Source organism: Hippocampus zosterae, chromosome 18 (assembly GCF_025434085.1).
Source record: "Hippocampus zosterae strain Florida chromosome 18, ASM2543408v3, whole genome shotgun sequence".
NCBI classification, from domain to species: Eukaryota; Metazoa; Chordata; class Actinopteri; order Syngnathiformes; family Syngnathidae; genus Hippocampus; species Hippocampus zosterae.
In genome coordinates, this window is record NC_067468.1 from 10,482,508 (window position 1) to 10,501,636 (window position 19,129).

Here is a 19,129-nt window from a genome sequence, read left to right on the forward strand (position 1 = left end):
CTGTTTTTTAAAATCTTCTCATTCTCTCCCAAAAAATAAAAAAAACCCTCAAAAACGGAAAATGCCACAGCACACTAACGTCAAAACCTTATGCCAGCTGTGAAGCTTGGTGGTAAGAGCATCATGGTACGTGTGAACCTTGCTACTGGACATATATCATCAATGGAAAAATAACATTTTGCAGAAGAATTTAAAGCGATCTGTCCAACAGCTGACGCTGAAAAGAGTGACAATGATCCAGAATATAAATCCAAAGGTTCCACCCTGTCTTTTGAATGTTTTTTATACTCGATGAAAATATGAAATATATTTGCGTGTGTATGTTTATTCTTGTGATTTTGACGATGACTAAATATTTTTTTTAATTGCACAGCAACAATGATTTGTTTACAAACCCGCTTTTCGCCAGAATATACTTATTATTGTAAACGTCTGCTTTTAAGCCATTTTAAAATGTTAAACATTCAAAAAAATATTTGTGTGCACTTAACGTGTGCAAGAAAACTGCTGGTATTGATTTTCTTAACATAGTCCTATATCGATTCGTATCTGCCTCGCGATACAATTTGGTCTGGTTGTTAAAATATCGCGATATTCTCGTGTCACATGTGTCACAACCATCCACAGCGTGCACTCCTTTATTACAGGAAACGAGTTACAGTAATCGACGAGAACTCACACGCTTCCCCCCCCCCCACTGGAGAGAGAGCGAGGCGCAGTCCCCTCTTCTCCCCGTCACATGCACCATCCGCACAGGGCTCAGTGAACCAGCGCACACCGAGGGGGGTCGCAGCGATAGGACAGAGACCCACAATCCGGGTTTGAAAACCGGCTGCAGAGTTCCCCCCCCCCTCCTCGCCGACGAGACTTGCCCTACTTTTCGTCGTCTTTTCGAGTTAAAAAATGGATTTCATGTGGCCATGAAGTGAAACTCCGCCATATTCGGCACATCCACCACGCCCGCCGGCCGTCCTAAAAACTTCTTCGCTTCACTTCATTTAGCACTTAAAGTGTTATAATAAGGTAAAAAGTCAACTTTCGTGAGTTATGCTGTGCTTCTTCGAGAGCCGAGTGGTTGTTGTGCCCCGAGCGTCCCCTCCCTCCACCCCTACCACCTTATCCCGAACTCCCTCTTCGCCTAAACGGCATCATGTTTTTGTCCGTGCCCAGGGAGGCGACGCCTGAAGCCGGGCACGATGACCCTGATGGCGGCGGGGGCTTGCTGCCTCAGCCCGGAGGCCAAAGAGGCTCGGAGGATCAACGACGAGATCGAGAGGCAACTCCGCCGAGACAAGAGAGACTCGAGACGGGAATACAAGCTCCTCTTGCTCGGTAAATGAAGTCAATCCCGCACTTCAAAACATAACGAATCAATATATGTGCACACGGTTGTGTCTTTACGCAATGTTGTGAGGCATATAATTACATCTTTGTGATCTGCTGCAATGTCTATGGTTACACAATCGTTCATAAATGTCATGTGTGCTTGACGGACGAGACTGAAGAGCCGCTGCGAGTGCAAAATATTCAAGTGAAAAAAACTATTTGTCCCCTCCGGGTGTGACATTTCTAGGTATTGACGTGTTTTTGGACTGGACTTGAAAATAAAATCAGTGCTTTCAAAGTTAAACACCAGTTACTTACAAATTCACAAGTCAAATGTTGAGCACCATATAGCATCCAGCTACATAATGTAAACACATCTATTACAATTTAACTTGTTTTTTCGAAAGATAAATTTTGATACTGTGCCGTTGAGAAGTACTAATCATATAGTAGTTGATACTATTGCTACTTCCAGGGCACCAAGCTAAATGACCCCCGACCAATTTTGGAATCCTTTCAAATATGAAGTTCACTAGATTTAGAGATTGGTATCAAACGCCGCAGAAGGTACTGTATTAAAACCATTTTTGGAACACTCCTATTAGGTTTAGGGTGGGGATGGTACCTGAAGATTGACATCCACAAAAATCAAGTTCTGGAATCAACAGATGTGCAAAGTATAAAACAGCTGATCTGTACTTTTTTTGGAACCCTTTTCCTTGAGGTACCAACCTTGGGTACTAGAGGCAGCACAGCACCTAACAGGTGGAGTTCACTACACAAATAGCTGAACTTCACGAGGGTTGCGGGTGTGCTGGAGGCAGCTGACTTGGAACAGTAGGCGGAGTACACTCGAAACTCATTAAATAACTTCTGATACGCTCAGGGAGGATACAATAACATTCTTCACACACGTGTTACACGAGTAAAATTGACTGATGTTTACAACTTTACAATTTTTATAACGCTACTATCCAGGCACCAACTGTAACAGTATGCTTCTTGTAAGTAAAGCATTTCATTTGATCATTTATGGAGCCCTCCTGTTGGGCCAACAATTTAAAAAAAATGTTTCGAACTGTATTTTTTATTTTCCAGGGACCGGCGAGAGCGGTAAGAGCACATTCATCAAGCAAATGAGGATCATCCACGGCCGAGGTTATTCTGACGAGGACAAACGGGCCTTCACCAAGCTGGTGTACCAGAACATTTTCACTGCCATGCAGGCAATGATTCAGGCCATGAAGACACTCCGGATCCCCTACAAGTACCAATACAACAAGGTACAAGAAGCACACACATACTTGGGAGCTTTTATTGTCAGTTTATATAATCGAAAGGGGGGCGGCGATTGCTGCATGCTTTTAACGGCCCAGTGGAGCACTTTGGTTATATGCGGCCATGTTTATTTTTGTAGTTCTGGTGCCAGATACACGCAGGGAACAAGCTTGGTCCTGTTGCACTGTGTGAAAAAAAATATGGTTGTCATGTTTACACTGACAACCATATTTTTTTTTCTCCAGTCAAACCCCATTTATTTTTTAATGTATATCTATTACACTGAAACATTTTTTTGTCACACTGAACCAAATGGCTGTTGTGCTGCTCCTTATGGTGTGGCGGCCACCCGAAGGCAAATCAGTGTGACACCAATTCTAGTGTTTTTTCGCAGAGGATAAAGAATGTATGACCGAGGACTGTTCATTTTCTGTGTGTGTGTGTGTTGTTGCACTGTTTGTGCACAGTCTGTCGGTTAACTGGTTATAGCGTTGCAGCATAGATGCTATTCAGCGTTAGCATTGAGATACAGTAGCGGACTGAAAGGCTAAGCTAGGGAGTTGTTTTACTTTGTAAACATACACGGTGCAATTGAATCAATTCAGATTATTTTTCTGCTCTGTGGGGAACAATTATTATTGCAGCTTAATTGGGGACCCCAAAATTTCACTGAGGAGCAACAACATTCAGCCTACTCCCATATGATTGTTATTCTGTTGAAATCTACATTGAACTTAAGTTTTGTATGACTTCTATACTTATATTACACTTTTCTTGTCCCACGTAAAATGTGAAAAAATGGTTGAAAAGTTGTAATTTTACTTCAAAAAGTCCCTAAATTACAATTTATTCATAAAATGACAACATCCAAAGTCTTTTTCATATTAAAAAAAAAAACTTTATTCCAACTTTTCTCACAAAGGAGACTTTTTATCTTATGATTGACCTTTCTCTTAAAAATTACAACTATTTTCCTAAACATTAAAAAAAAATTAATGTAATTGAATAAGTGCCCAGTGCAACTTCATTGTTTCTTGTCATAATCGATTTTGCCGTACAAAAACGTTTTTTTTCTCACTGTAAAAACCTTTTTGGACTGAGACGCTTCATTCGATGACGTTACATTATTCTCATCGAATGGTTACCTGTTTTCCCCGGTGAAATGGCAACTGTTTTTTTTCCAACCCGATGACTTTACTCTCACATGTGAGAGACACGTGGCTGTTTAATGGAGGCGACAGCGGCTGATTAGTGACTCCAATTAGCTCACCCACATAAGCACACAGAGCACCGAGTTCCAGGTAGACATCAGGAAAGTCCCCAGGGGAGAATGTTTCGCTTTAATAGGCGTGTGTGTGTGTGTGTGTGTGTGTTTTGTCACGTCACCGTAGCTGATTCCGAGTTAGCACGTGTGTGTTGTTGAAGTGAAATCATATAGGAAAACACAGAGGACGGGCGCACATCATCTGCGCGCGGCTGGATGAGCGCTTGGCTAACCTTAACTAAAAGCAAAGTCGCTAATTATTACGCGAAATGAGCCGTCCGTGAAAAAGTCCCTTGACATGTGAGTGGAACGAGTGTGTAGTTTAATATTATTAATATCTCAATCCAGTTTTGGCAGTTGTCATTTTGTTCCTTCGTCACTGTTTGTTATTGCCAGTTTGAGTCATTTGGTAAGTCATTACAGACGTAGTCCAAAGTTGAGCTAGCTAAAATTGTAATTAGGGATTTTTGATACTACTTGTTTTCAGACAGTTTGAGTGCTTTTTCTCTTTGACTGCACACCGACACCGAGTAGCGATACCGCTAATATTTATGATCATATAAAATGTCCGATGATGATTCATCGATGTGTCAAACTCCCGCAGAATAGCGCCAACTACTGCCCGGGAGGAATTACTTGATGTCAGCTCTCTTAAGTATCGGTGGATGGTGTCGGCAGCCTCCACGATATAGATCCCCTCCATTAAGGCCGGTATCGGCCCAATACCGATATTCGGAATCATACTCGTCCAGCTCTTGTACTAATACACCCTAACGTTTTTCTTAAATCAAGACAAGGGTTGTGAAATGTTACAAAGAGGACTAAAGTATCAAATCCACCAGTCACTGCTTTCTGAATAAAAGCCCAGCAAGTGGTGGAGCCTGGCAGTTGAGCCAGATCTGTTTGAAAGAGGCTGTGGATAGCTTAGCTGCACCACATTTTTTTCCGAATTTTTCTCTCGGCTTGCAAAACAAAAGCTGGACCGTCCGTGAAAGCTCCAAGAATCCAAATTACGAACGGTTCGCCTTCAGTCAAGCCCGCACAAGAGGCACAAAATAGCTCCAGAATATCCTCTTTCAGTGCCGGTGTAAAATGGCGTCCACCTGGCCCTTGTGCGTTGACGGGAAGTATTTGGCTGCCAGGCGGAGAGGCAGAGCATTAAGGGCGGCCCAAGATTCCAGGAAGACATCCGTCGGCCAAGCTCGGGTAGATTATCTCAACAAGATTTTACCCGGAACTCTGCAGCGGCGGCACTTAGGCTGCCCGCTAAATGCATTTCAACGGAAGCGCTCGATGTACTCCTGCAACAATTAGACGCCAAACATCAAAGACACACACGGAGAGAGAGAAAGAGAGACAGTGTGTGTTCTGTGGTAGTCCTGCTCTAAGTCTGTTGTTTACGGGGGAACTTCACTGGATGTGTTGAGTCAAGTTGTGCGGAAGTTTTTGTCATGAGAGAAAAAGGAGGTCAAATGTAGTTTTGACATGTGCGGTCTTGCTCATGATTGAATTGGTTTGCTACCTCGCAAAAGCAGCGACACAATACACAGACAGGTTGCGGCAGAACCACACACACACACACACAACAATTCATTGCATAACAACTGCGAATATAAATACAGCGTATACCGCGGTTACAGTGTGTTATTGACACAACTGAATTTACACCGCCGGTGCGAGTGGAGAAATATTTCAAATTTGTTTTTTTGGTCTAATGACCTCAACTGGGAGTTGTATCTTGATTGATTGAGATCCTGAGGATTTATAATGATGTAAAAAAAAAAATGGAGGGCAGAGAACGAGTTAGTCTTAATGACGATGACGCAATCGATCGGGAGACGCACGGTCCCCCATCCATGGCTTTATTCAAGAGATTTATTTATTGATTTTTTTTTTTTATGTTGGCAATTAGAAGAATTATTAAGTGCGGGTTGAACTGAGTAGTGGATGTGTCGACTTTATCATGCCGTAATGACAATTCTATCTTGAGGTCAATTAATCGCCGGTCACATGTTTTGGCAACAACACGTGCCTCAAGCGTGGGGTAATATTTTCCCCAAAAGTGAGACTGATATTCAGGTCACTTTAAAAATATGAAAGTTTATCCTCATATATACCAGAAGCACAAGTGCTACCCCCCCCCCCACTCCCCCGCCCCCATGGAAAAAGGCATCTGTGAAAACCAATGCACAAGCAGACTCATATTCAATCAAATAAATAGTTAATGTCGGCAAAGGAAACATCCAGCTTGTGTTTCTCTTAACTGTCGGTTGAATGCCAAGCCCGGTTGAAATTAACTGTCAGACTCAATATAAACCGAGAGAGCAACCCAGGTTGTGTTTTTCAAACAAATGCATAGCTCAGCCTTTAGTCCGCGTGCTTAATTGTAATACAGTACTCCTAATTCTAATTCAGTACTTATGAACGTCTCTCCATACGAAATTTTCAAGTTACGAAACGTCTCAACAGCAAAATATTGCCACTTGTTACAAAAGAAATTTCAAGATACGAAAGGTAAAAAATACATGATGGCCTGCTACTCGCAGCTCCGAGTTTCCTGAACGCAACATACTTATAGCTGCTCTGCCATTGGCTATTACCTAACATCATCCTGGCATCCCATTGGCTAAGAGGGACCGCTACTGTATTTGTCTGTGTGTAGATAAATAGAAATGTCTACGTAGCGTCCTCGTCATTGAGGTGTTCCGATAGTTTTACCATGCTGATGTTTGCCTTGCACATTTTCTAAGGATAGTTGGAACCCAACAAAAGCAAACATCCTTGGGTCAGTGCTTTACAAAACGCCAGGCAAAATCCACTTCTGAGAGAGAACATGAATGAAGGAGGGCAAATAAATAAGTTAAAAGTTAAATGAGCATCATTTTAATTCTTTATTCTTTGTTTTTTAACATTATGCAGAAGTCTAATTTATTTGTTATGTATTTTGATGCATTTTTGTGCTTTTGGAAAAATTTATGGCTGAGTTTTGGGGGGCCTTGGAACAAATTAGGGCATTTACATGGAAAAAGCGTCTCAGCTTTTTTTCTCCATTTTCTAGTTAAGAAATTTCTTCCAGAACCAATTAATTTCGTAAGTAGAATCTGTACAGACATAAAGAACCCCCCCCCCCCCACACACACACAATTTTTTGCAAGCCCATTGGAATTCATCTAATTTAAAGGGGGCATCTTCATTCAAAACAAACAAACTCAGACGACCGGTTTTCGGGTCCACACTTGTTTTCATTATTTATAACAAATCAATGATACGCTTTGCTCGTTATGTGCTTTTGTTCAGGCCAACGCCAGTACTGTCAGCGACGTGAACGTGGAGACGGTGACGACGTTCACAAAAGCGTACGTGGACGCCATCAGGAGCCTGTGGGCCGACCCGGGGATCCAAGAATGTTACAGTCGCAAAAGAGAATACCAGCTCTCCGACTCGGCCAAATAGTGAGTGTACTGTAAACAGTCGGGGGATACGTGCCGAATACTTTCCATTGTTTTGCACGCCAGCCGCCTGCATGCCTTCTGTGTTTACTCAATTTATTTGAGTAATCAGTGTCTCTAATTTCTTTATATCATGACAAAGTGTGAACCACTCTACCCCAAGTCAATTAATTATTATTATTTTTTTAATTATTTTTTATATTTACCGGTATATATTTATTTATAAAATATATTTATATATTTATATTTTTTAATAATAATCCACGGTGCATTTACTTTTATTTTAGTGTGAGCCGTACCTATAAAACCAAACCATTTACCGCTATGTATAATGAATCTTTTTTTTAATACAGATTTTATTGCTTGTGTTTAAGCAATAAAGTGTTTAAGCAAAAAAGTAAATTAAATACACAGAAAGAGCACCTTGGGAAAAAAAATTAATCTCATATATCAGCATGTCGGCACTCTGGTTTAAGCTAAACTTTTTCCCCTGACGCACATCTGCAGCTACCTGAACGACTTGGACCGCATCGCCGACGCCGCGTACCTGCCGTCGCAGCAGGACGTGCTGCGGGTCAGGGTACCCACCACGGGCATCATCGAATACCCCTTCGACCTGGAGAACATGGTGTTCAGGTGAGTGCGCCGCCCTCCGCTGTCAGGGGGGGTGAATAAGCGGGGTTGCCCACAAAGCTTTTGTCTCCGTCGCAGGATGGTGGACGTGGGCGGGCAGCGCTCGGAGAGGAGGAAGTGGATCCACTGTTTTGAGAAAGTGACATCCATCATGTTCCTGGTGGCGCTCAGCGAGTACGACCAAGTGCTGGTGGAGTCGGCACATGAGGTGACGCCCAGCCGTGCGCTTCATTGGCCTGCAGGGGGAGCTCTTTAGTTACTCTCTTTCGGCCTGTTTACAGCTCCCTCCTGCTTTATTTCACAATGTTCTCTTTTTGAAGAATCGCATGGAGGAGAGCATGGCCTTGTTCCGGACAATCATCACCTACGAGTGGTTCGAAGAGTCCTCGGTCATCTTGTTCCTCAACAAGATTGATTTGCTGGAGGAGAAAATCATGCACTCGCATTTGGTCGACTACTTTCCGGAATATAACGGTGAGCAGAGGATGAGGGCCGGCGTTCATTTTTGCACTACTCATCTGATACCTTCACTTTCGAAAGTGAAGGAGGAAGCACTATGATTAAAAAAACATGTATGTGTTTTTTAATAACTACTTAATATAAATGGGAGACATTTAAGTCAAAATTATGTCTAGTTCTGGTACATTCTATGACATCATATGAACAAGACAGTGTATAAAATTGGTCAAGCTTGCATTTTCATCACACAAAAGTGATTTAATATATTGTTACAGCTCAGGAAGTGAAAAGGTTACCAAGTCAACTTTGTCCCCACTCCATTTCAATGTAGTTGTTGTAATGTAGTTATTTAAATAGAACTTTTTTGGTGGTCTTTTTTTTTTCCATTAATTTGTTTTTATTTTGTCCTTTATGTAAATGCAGCCTAAGGGTTGACACTGTGCATGATTTCACACTATGTTAAAAAATATTTTCGATACTTTGGAGTAATAAAACCTCTGTCTCTGATATTTATCCTCTGTGAAAAAAAAGGATTATTATTGCATCTTTCTGAGCAACTTCGTGTCGTTGAGTGAAACTCGTTTTCATTGGTCAGCACGACTACCGCCCGGTGGCCAAGTTGCTTACACCACAAGAACCCGCAAATAATAAATCATGACCCACCAACTGTTTAATTCTTCATCAAGTACCGGTACTATGCTATGGATGCTGGTTTTGAACCAAAACCGGATGTTTTGTACTCAAACGTTTGGAGCCCCTCAAACCTTAATGTGAGGCGTATTAAAAGTAAAGCATTCCACCAATGAACCCATTGATCTATCTACTCATCGGATATTATGCATTAGTAAAGCTAGTAACTTGATTGGGATGTGCAGGGATTATTTGACCCCATAGGGGTCCCCAACCTAACATTCTCCTGTAGTATTTGTGACTTTGAGTGTGTATACCTTTTAAAAGACGCCGTCATGTCTGGTGAGTGACGTGGGCGGCAGTGAATGACAGTGTAGAAGTTGCTCGTTTGAAGAACATTCTTATGCTCCCTCAGAAATTACAACATTACATTGGTGACTTTGTTTCCCCTTACATGTTGACGGCGTGAAAATAATAATAATAAGAAGAAAAAACCTTTATTCGTGTCACAATGGAGAAATTCCAAATTTACAATGTGAAAGAGGCGTAAAAATGTCGCCTTTAAGGTGCTTTTTTTGTGTGATTGATGGCTTCTTGTGTGCCCCCCCCCCCTCCCCCCGTGCAGGTCCGCAGCGGGATGTGAAGGCGGGCCAGGAGTTCATCCTGAACATGTTCGTCAACCTGCACCCCAACCGCAAGAAGCTCATCTACTATCACTTCACCTGCGCCACTGACACGGACAACATCCGCTTCGTCTTCCACGCCGTCAAGGACCATATCCTGCAAGGCAACCTTGAAGACTACAACCTGGTGTGAAGCGGAGGTATGGCGTCGGGGGTCGGCCGTGTGGCGAGGCGTTGGGGTGGGGGGGATGCCTGAAAGCCCTCGCTATTTGATCACTATGACGCAAGATGGCGGCAACGGAGCAACCAATGACGGTACTACTGATGTATTCAAACCTTTGGTCACTAAACTGCTGCCCGAGGGGAGGAAGCGTACAGGAATCTCACCGATCACGCGTCAGCGGATGACTGCGTGTGGTCACGGAGGGACTACTTTTTGCGCGGGTGCGAGTCTGTTTCACTTTGAAGTGGAAAATCCGTGTTATAGCTCGTGTGTACTAAAGAGAAGCCAGTATGGAAAGCCATTTGAGCATTCATTCCATATCCTTAATATCAAGTTGATATGAAAGGGGAAGGTCAAGTACCCCCAAAATTATTTTCGATGAGTCTGACAGGGTTTTCTGATTAATATTGCATTGATGAAATAAGAATAAATGCAATGCATTTTCATCTATTAATAGGCACAGTTATTTTGACATTCTACTGCAACTTGCGGTCGACAGAAATTGACGTCAACGAGCACCCAAGTGACCAAAAAAATTGGTTTGGTGAACTGAAATCTTTGCGGATGATAAATATGCCAAGGCCACAGAAATCAGGGAGGGGGCAAATTGTTTTTCACGGCACTGTATATGTTATACTGCATATGTGCATATATATATCAAGGATAGGGAATAGATGCTCAAACGGATTGCCATAAGCCAGTAGTAATCAACACTAATTGCACATTTACCTTTTAGGCCTTCACGCGTTTGCACACTTGAGTAACATGTCACCATTTTGGAACACTTAGTTGTGAGGCGGAATCCTGTTGTTTTGTTTTACCTTTTTAATGTTTTTTTTTGTGGAAATGCCGGAAAACAGTTGTAAAGTTGTGAAAATCCAAATAAGAATGACAAAGTGGTAATTTTCTGTGAATAAGATGGCAAGATTTGGGGGCTCCTTTTTAATGGGGGAAGTCCTAACTTTAACATTGTACTAAAAAAGACTTAAAACAACAACAACAAAAAAGTACAGTACTATTGTGAGAAAACACTGGTAACAGTTGCAAAAAGAATGCCGTTGCAATTTCTCGCTTACATTTTTTTTCATGTTTTAAGTCCTCATGCAAAGAGAATAGTCTATCACAAGATTTTTTTTTGTGAAAAAAAAGTACCATTACTTTGTGAACTATATCCTTGTACACTATTTACAACCTTATTCTCGTAACGTTCCACTTCTTATTTTTATGAAATGATGATTTCATCAGCTAATAGTTATGACTTTCCTGTACAGTTCTACTTGTTAAATTTCAACTTTTTTTCCCCATCGTACATCTCTTTCTTGTAAAATTGGGACTTACCACTTTTATTCGAGTGAAATTTGCCATTTTTCTTAAAATATAACGTTTAACTGTTAGCCACACCTGGGGGAAAAAAATCATCATCAATTGTAAAATTGTGACAATAATAGTCAGAATGTTTGACCCATAAAAAAAGTTGTGACATGATGAATAAAGTTATATTAGACAAAAAGTCAAAACTTTGTTCATGGGCTCATAATTTAGTCAGAGCAGATGAAATTCCATGCGAATAAAATTGCAATTTGACAAAAAAAAACTGTAATAGTCAGTGGGAAAAAAGTGGTGAATTTTAAACAATGAAATAGAAAAGTTAATATCAAAACATCCATCCATTTACGAATCCGCTTCTCCTCACAAGGGTCGCGCCGTGTGCTGGAGCCTATTCCAGCTGTCTTCGGGCACTAGGCGGGGAACATCCTGAACTGGTTGGCAGCCAATCACAGGGCACACATAGAAAAACAACCCTCTGCACTCATAGTCACGCCGAGTGACAATTTAGAGTGTTCCATTAACCTGCCATGCATGTTTTTGGAATGTGGGCGGACACTGGAGTACCCAGAGGAAATTCGCGCAGGTACGAGGAGAAAATGCAAACTCCACACAGAAAAGGCCTGCCATGATGAATCTTGTCAATTATGAGTTTTCCTTAATTGTCATTGTTCGCATTTTTTATGACTTTGTTTTTTTACTTATTTTCAGTGTGTCCCTTATAGTTCACTTTCACGCACAATAACACATTTCAAAGGGAATAATACCGGGTTACTTTTTTTTTTTTTGCAGGGTGGGGGGGGGGGGCAAATGATTGTATCAAGCTGCAGTCATGTAATTTGTAACCTGCCAAACTGGCTTTAGAAGTGGGCCAATAGTTTTTTTGGCAATGCGCACTCTAAATATGACATGGTATGGCAATCGCATTCACAAGAAACTAAACGTCGAGAGAAAAGTGTTAAATGTGTGTTAGATAACCTCTCAGGCATTAAATGAGTCTTGATCTCAGTTGAAGCGCTGTTTAAATTGTTGAAGTCAATGAATAAAAGCCTAATTCGAGCAGATAGGGTTGCACCGGTGTTGACATGACCTCTTGTCTTCTTATTAAAAATAATTTCTGTCTAATTTATGCTTGAATTTCACTCACTGCAATTGATGTTTTATGCAGCATCCGTGTGAGCGTCTGTGAGATGATTCGAATAAAGTCAAAATGTTGGTCGTGGCTGGTGTATTTGTGTGTTTGCAAACGGTGTAGCATCAAGTTTCACCATGACGAGTTTTTTTGTTGATGCTCAGCGCTGATATTTTGTCCACAGGAAGTAATGATGTGTAAGGAAACAACCGCATATCTTTGCCTTTAAAAATAAAAACAGCTAGCTTGATGCTAACAATCAATGCAAATCACCATAGAGGCGCTAATGAATAGCATCAGGATGGCGCTGTGAATTCAGAACCTCTGATTAATTAAAAAAAATCCGAATGAATAAAACTGCAGTACTACTCTTTTTGTAACAGTAAGGTGGCTGTCGTCTGGTTTTAGCCACGAGGCGCTAATTTGGTATTCCATTCCTATATAGAGAGGGCTCTGTCCTTTTAGCAATTACCCACAATGCACTACCGGCGGCCACGTATAGACTTCGTATTGGCTTGTTTATAACAGCCCTCCAATATGGGCGCCGGTAGTGCATTGTGGGTAATTGCTAAAAGGACGGAGCCCTCTATAATCTGTGCCATGGTCTCATCTTCCCACGGTCACATGACCAAATCCAGAAAACAGGTGAGCTGTGATTGCTCCTTAGTCCTTACCTGAGCAACTGTGATGTCATTTTCAGTCGACAGCAAGTGGCAGAATGGCCGCCCTCCGAGATGAACAAAAACGAGTGAATTTTTGCTTCTTAATACATATCCCAAAACGCAATAATAATAATAATCGTCCATTTTGTAACCAAATTTAGGACCTCTGCGTCTGAAAGCACAACATATTTTCTTGGGTAATTTTTTTCCCACGTTGCACACCAACTATGCTAAAAGTCACGAAACATTGAACAGATGGACGTGTATACAGAATTTTTGCGAGGAAGAGGAAGTAGCGTGATTAAATCCGAGAAATTGGCTCCCGCCCCATTTGGTGATACGCCTTCATTCTTCAGGACACCCATAATTAAACTTCCTTTCTGGAGGCCCGCCAATACAAATTATGAAACATTTGACAGCGTGTTATTTGAGCAGGCGAAACAGACATCCGTTGTCGAGGTCCCTGTCTGGAGCCGTGTGTCCTTCTCCGCTGCCTCACCCACCCGACAGGAATGTGGCTCCACATCTGAGCGGAGGCCAAAAGAGTAGCAGGCTACATCGACACTTTGAGGCTGCTGGTGTCGCCATGGACTGTTGCCCGGCACTTTGCCTGAGCCCCGAAGAGGCCGAGAGGCGCAGAATCAACTTGGCTATTGAGAGACAACTGGAAGTTGACAAGAAACAGAACCAACGGTCCATCAAACTCCTCTTTTTGGGTGAGACTTTGCCTTCAACGTCGTAAAATTGTAATTTGGATTAGATTTAGTTTAATATCTTCGAATTAAAGAAAGCAATTTGGGGGGTTCCATTAAAAAATGGCCGCCCAAAAAAACGTATTTTTTTCCCCTCTGTAAAATGACAAATGCATAAAAATATTTAGCAATCCGCGCATTTGGCTAATACATGGCATTGCGATTCGGTCCGATATGGTCTGTCTGAGTTTTAGAGGGTAGGATGCCATGAGTTTCTTGTCATTTTACCTTATTAATGAACTTCAAGCGTAATATCGCTTCAATAAAAGACATTTCATAAGTTTCTCCACAGATTTTAAAGTGGAATGAGTCCATTCTGTTATATGTAATGCGGTCAAATCTTTTCAATGAAAACCAATTCCCCGATTCAAATAGTTTCTTTTATGTTGCACCCAAATATTGTGAGCATAACAATCCTGCAATGTAATGTATTTTCTTTTTTGGTAGCTTTTCTAATGAAAAACCAAGTTGTTTGTTAAAAGAAATCACATTTAAATAAATATATGGAAGTAAAGGCAATTGCATCACATAACAATCTTGAGATATAAAGCATGTGTTTTTGCAGTGTAAAGTATCTTGTACAAATATTCCTATTTTAAATGATCAGCACAAAAATATCTGGCGATGGAAGCATTCACTGTGCAATGAAAAGCACGTATCCTGAAATTTTGTTCCATTCTTTTCTTTTTCAGATTAAAAAAAAGTTTTCTTTGTTTGTTTGTCCTTCCAGATTATAAACCACGCATGTCAATTCTGTGATAAAATTCTAGTAGTCCCTTAGTTTTTACTTTCACTTTCATTTTGGTTGTTTTCCCAAATAAATCATGTATCCCTGATTTGTGTCTTTTGGGATGTTTTGGGAATTCATAGTCATTGTTTTTCAGATAGCCCCCACCCTCCTCCCAAAAATCATAAAACTTTTTTTTTAGAACCCCGTGAAAGGACCTCCTTCTGTATGTGTGTTTCGGTTTAAAAACAGTCCCATCCAGTTCGTGCTGTTTCTCAGAGAGAAATAATCTTTGTTTCACTATCTCGGCTAATTAATGAGTTTTGAAAGTGATGCATGAGTCAAACTGTCATTCAGCACATTGTATATTACAAAAAAGTGTCTTATGATGCTTGGGGTTGATTTATTTTTTAAAATAGCTTTTTTATTGCCTTCCAGGGACAGCGGAGAGCGGCAAGAGCACTTTTCTCAAGCAGATCCGTATCCTCCATGGCAAAGGCTACACAGAAACCCAAAGGATGACCTTCATTCGCTTGGTGTGCCAGAACATTATCACAGCCATCCAGCACCTCATCGAAGCCATGGAGGTCCTCCGCGTGGACTTTGAGGATGCCGGAAATCTTGTGAGTGAACTCCACCCCGTATGCCGCGCTAGCTGCGAACCGTACCTTGCTCTTCGGCATTCCATTCTAGAGTGCTGTCATAGTAGCGCGTCTCATTTGGGATTGCATTGGAATTGGGATGACCATGTTAACATACAGCAAGCCTGCATATCGAACGCTCGGAGGCAGATCGAATAAGACTGGTGCATTTTCTGCACTGTGACAAGATCCGCTCGATAGTTTGGTCCGTAACATGTCAGAGAATAGCCAAAAATGTTGATCGTTTTTCCAAAGCAGAGGAAGAGTGCTAAGGATTCTGGTGCGATATTTAATCAGAATAGGTAAACGGTGACAATTAACATGCTAAAATAGCAACCCGAGTCGAAAAAAAAGTAACAAGGTACTTGGTTGAAGATTTGACTTCGGGCCCATGAGTCGGGTAACATTTTTAATTAGACCTAGGGCGTGTTCAGAAATTCAGTCTGACGCGCTAACTCGACTTTCATGAGTGGCAATGTTCTGGGAGGCAGTGCTAAAATGCGAATGTGGCAACCATTGTTTTGGTCGCAACAAAACAAAAACAAAGTTAAAAAAAAAAAAGATGACAGACTAGGATTTGACATCATGCCTTATAGTCAGGTACCACTTCTAATAAGCATTGCTCATATGCTAAGCTAATAGTAGCCATCTCTTATGGGCGTTCTAGGACCTGGCGAAACAACTGAGCCAAGTGGAGTCCGAAAAGGTGCAAAGGTTGGAGGAGTGGCAGGTGAAGGCCGTCAAGATGTTGTGGAGCGATCGCGGCCTTCAGCGTTGCTACGAACGAAGACGCGAATTTGAGTTGTCCGATTCGGCCAAATAGTACGTTGTTTGTTCTTCTTTTTAATCTGCTCTTATGTGATAAAAGCGAAATAACACAACATATTGATCCCATGGTGTTACAGTTACTTCAGCGAGATGGACCGGATCACCGCCCCGGGTTACATCCCTAATTTGCAGGATATCTTGAGAGTCCGCGTCCCCACCACTGGCATAATTGAGTACCCTTTTCATGTAAAGGATGTTGTCTTCAGGTTAAGGATGACACTGCAGTTTTTTGTTTGTTTGTTTTTGTTTGTTGGACTCACACATTTTGCAATCATTTTTCTGTCCTATGAAAAAAGATTGATATTAACTTTGACAAAGAAGCATTTTTGTACTCAAGTTGCTATCTTTGTATATCTTACCATACCGCCTGTGAGAATATTAGCATTTATGGTATTTCGCTTTTGCCAGCTTGCTAAATATTAGCACATGTTTTATTTATTTATTTAATTAAAAAAAAATTTATTGGGTCTACAAAAAGTACAGGCCCAATTACAAAATAACTTTAATAAAGTTTAATAACTTTAAAAAAGTGTATTGATATACAGATTATGCTCACAAGAAGAAAGAAAAATCAAACTGTTATAACATGAGGTGCTGATTGGTGTGTAGGATGGTGGATGTGGGCGGTCAGCGTTCTGAAAGGAAGAAGTGGATCCACTGCATGGACAATGTCATGTCCATCATCTTCCTGGCCGCCCTCAACGAGTACGACAGCGTCATGCTTGAGAACCCCACGCATGTAATCTTCAAACCTCCCCTTTTTTTTTTTTTTTTTGCCTTTTTGGCTTTGTTACAATTTGATCTGCATATTTTGTCGCCCGCGACCTTTGAGGATGAGCGGATTTGAAATTCGATGGATGGATGGATGCATATTTTGTCTTTGTTTATTGTGTTTCTTACTCAGTGTCTTCCCTCTCGGCCCGCCAGAATCGATTGGAAGAGAGCCTGGCTTTGTTTGAGACCATCATCAAGTACCCGTGGTTTAAGAACACCTCATTCATCCTTTTCCTGAACAAGAAAGACCTTCTGGAGGAGAAAGTCCTGTATTCGGACGTGGCCACCTACTTCCCTCAGTACCGGGGTACGTACTCCCGCTCTTTCGCCTTCCTCCTCAACACTTTTTTTTTTTTCACTGCATGCCAATGACAACTTTCAAGTCCTACCCTCTTCTGTATTCAAAGTCATTCCAAAAGCTTGACAAACAATACCATGAACTAGTTGTGTTCTGTCGTGCGTGTCATCATCCAAAGAAATTGAAAGCAAACTAATAGCACTGTGTGGAAATAGCAGATCTTCACACGTGAACAGGCAAGACTTGTTATTGTCATATTGTTCGAGTTCAGTTTTGTTTTATGACCCGATACACCCACTTATGCCACCAGGGCCTCGGCAAGATGCCAAACACGCCCGCGAATTCTTCCTGGAACTTTACAAGGCTTTGCACAAGGGCCACGAGAGGCCTATGTTCAAGCACTACACCTGCGCCACTGACACCAACAACGCTAAAATGGTCTTCAACGACGTCAAGAACACCGTCTTCACAGAATTCATTAACTTCAATCCGCTTTAGCCATATTTTGGCCGGAAGGTACTTTATGTAATGTTGACGCTTGAAGCCAGCCCATTTAAAAAAAGAAAAAGGGAAGGTACTGCACATTTTCTTACTTGTTGTTGGGTTGTTAAAAAACATTTTCTTTTTTTGTGCTGATGTTGGTGCAACATTATCAAAACTGGTTCGGGAAAAGTCATTAATGTTGAATTGCAACCGGACTTGTGGCTGTGGGAGGAGTAAGTGCAAAAGCGACCGATGTGACAGACAAATGATCCTGCTTCAGCTGTCAGTCACAATGTTCTTATTTTAAGCGTAAAGGGACCAAAAACCTATTCGGTTATTTTATTCATTGTATATTTGTTATGTTTATTGCTTATCTGAATTTTATCCTGCCACGTATCAGAATTGGCCTAAAAAAATCTATCTGACGGGCCCTAGAAAAATATCAATGATGTCCTATTAACTATTACCAAATAATTACCAAAAAGCTGGTTATGCAAATTCTAAACTGCGAGTCAACAGTAAAAATGTCGACTTGTTTGCTGCGCTTCAGTTTTTGTTTGGCAGAGTCCCCAATTCCAATGAACTTGTGATGTTGTGTAAATTAAAACGGAGTACAATGATTTGAAAATCCTTTTCTACCTGTATGCAATTGAATACACCATAATTAAATTATATCATGTTCCAACTGATAAACTTTACTATGTTTTTTTTTTTTCTTCTTCAAATGTTCGATCATTTAATATTTGATGCCTGCAACATATTCTCCAAAATCTGGGTGAGGGGGGCATGTTTACCACAGTGTTACATCGCCTTTCTTTTTTAACAACGCCCAAGAAGCGATTGGGAACCGTAGGTATTAATTGTCAAAGTGCTCACTTTTCAGCCAACAGTGCGGAATTGATTTAGGCATCGAGGAGAATCAGACCAAAGGGAGTGCGCAAATTGGCTCTTTGCCACTTGGCTGTTGATTCAAAGTCTCATTGAAGTCAAATGTAGCCACAGTACCTGATGTGAGGTTAAGCTGCTGTTTAACTGGTGGATGCTCCGGCGGTGCATCACACTGAAGGTGTGGTGGCAACCTTTGCACCAAGCAGCGACCCGGTAAGTGAAAGCACACATTGCAAATTGTCGAAGAAAGAAACATGCGACAATTGGACCCACTGGTGCAAACCTTTTCGAACAGCACATTTTTGTCGAACAACATGTCACCTTTGAATCATAATGGCCCTAAAAGTTGAAAAGGTTCTGACTGATGGAAGTGCATCCGTCCAGGACAAACAACTGTGCCGGATTTGTTTCCTTTTTTACTATACATATATATACAGTATTTTACAAGTAGCCAGTACTTTCAAACAACGTGACCATTTCACTACATGGGTTCTTTATTGATTTTCACTCGTGATAAACGTGTGCCGAATTCCGTCAATCCTACACAGCAGTGCTCAATGCTCATATTTTCAAGCAGCAAGAACCAAAATAGCTCACTATCTGATCATTTCATTGTTCGGAATTTTGTGTGCCTCGTGATGAAAATGTGTGGTAGATTTTGTGGCCTTAAATATGATTTTTTTTTTTTTTTAATCGGCATCAAGCACAAGATTGCTCTTTTAAAAAATGGCTT

At 41.2% G+C, this 19,129-nt stretch overlaps 2 protein-coding genes across 3 annotated transcripts; both read left to right on the plus strand.

Annotated features, from left to right (window-relative positions):
- Positions 1 to 643: 643 nt before the first annotated feature.
- On the plus strand, positions 644 to 12,433 carry LOC127591038 (guanine nucleotide-binding protein G(q) subunit alpha-like). The gene is made up of 8 exons (XM_052050817.1): positions 644 to 1,023; positions 1,171 to 1,332; positions 2,425 to 2,609; positions 7,166 to 7,320; positions 7,825 to 7,953; positions 8,029 to 8,158; positions 8,271 to 8,424; positions 9,665 to 12,433. Exons 2-8 carry the CDS (start codon positions 1,197 to 1,199, stop codon positions 9,853 to 9,855), a joined length of 1,080 nt encoding a protein of 359 aa, XP_051906777.1. The 5' UTR covers positions 644 to 1,023; positions 1,171 to 1,196; the 3' UTR covers positions 9,856 to 12,433.
- Positions 12,434 to 13,019: 586 nt separating this feature from the next.
- Positions 13,020 to 17,593, plus strand: LOC127591020 (guanine nucleotide-binding protein subunit alpha-14-like). Of its 2 annotated transcripts, none has more exons than XR_007959807.1 (7): positions 13,020 to 13,721; positions 14,923 to 15,107; positions 15,793 to 15,947; positions 16,031 to 16,159; positions 16,563 to 16,692; positions 16,858 to 17,034; positions 17,336 to 17,593. XR_007959807.1 is itself a non-coding variant. In XM_052050785.1 (7 exons), exons 1-7 carry the CDS (start codon positions 13,409 to 13,411, stop codon positions 17,521 to 17,523), a joined length of 1,254 nt encoding a protein of 417 aa, XP_051906745.1. In that variant the 5' UTR covers positions 13,026 to 13,408; the 3' UTR covers positions 17,524 to 17,593. The 2 variants fall into 2 exon arrangements, 1 of the variants encoding a protein (XP_051906745.1); XM_052050785.1 differs by having other exon boundaries at positions 13,026 to 13,721; positions 16,881 to 17,034.
- Positions 17,594 to 19,129: the final 1,536 nt, after the last annotated feature.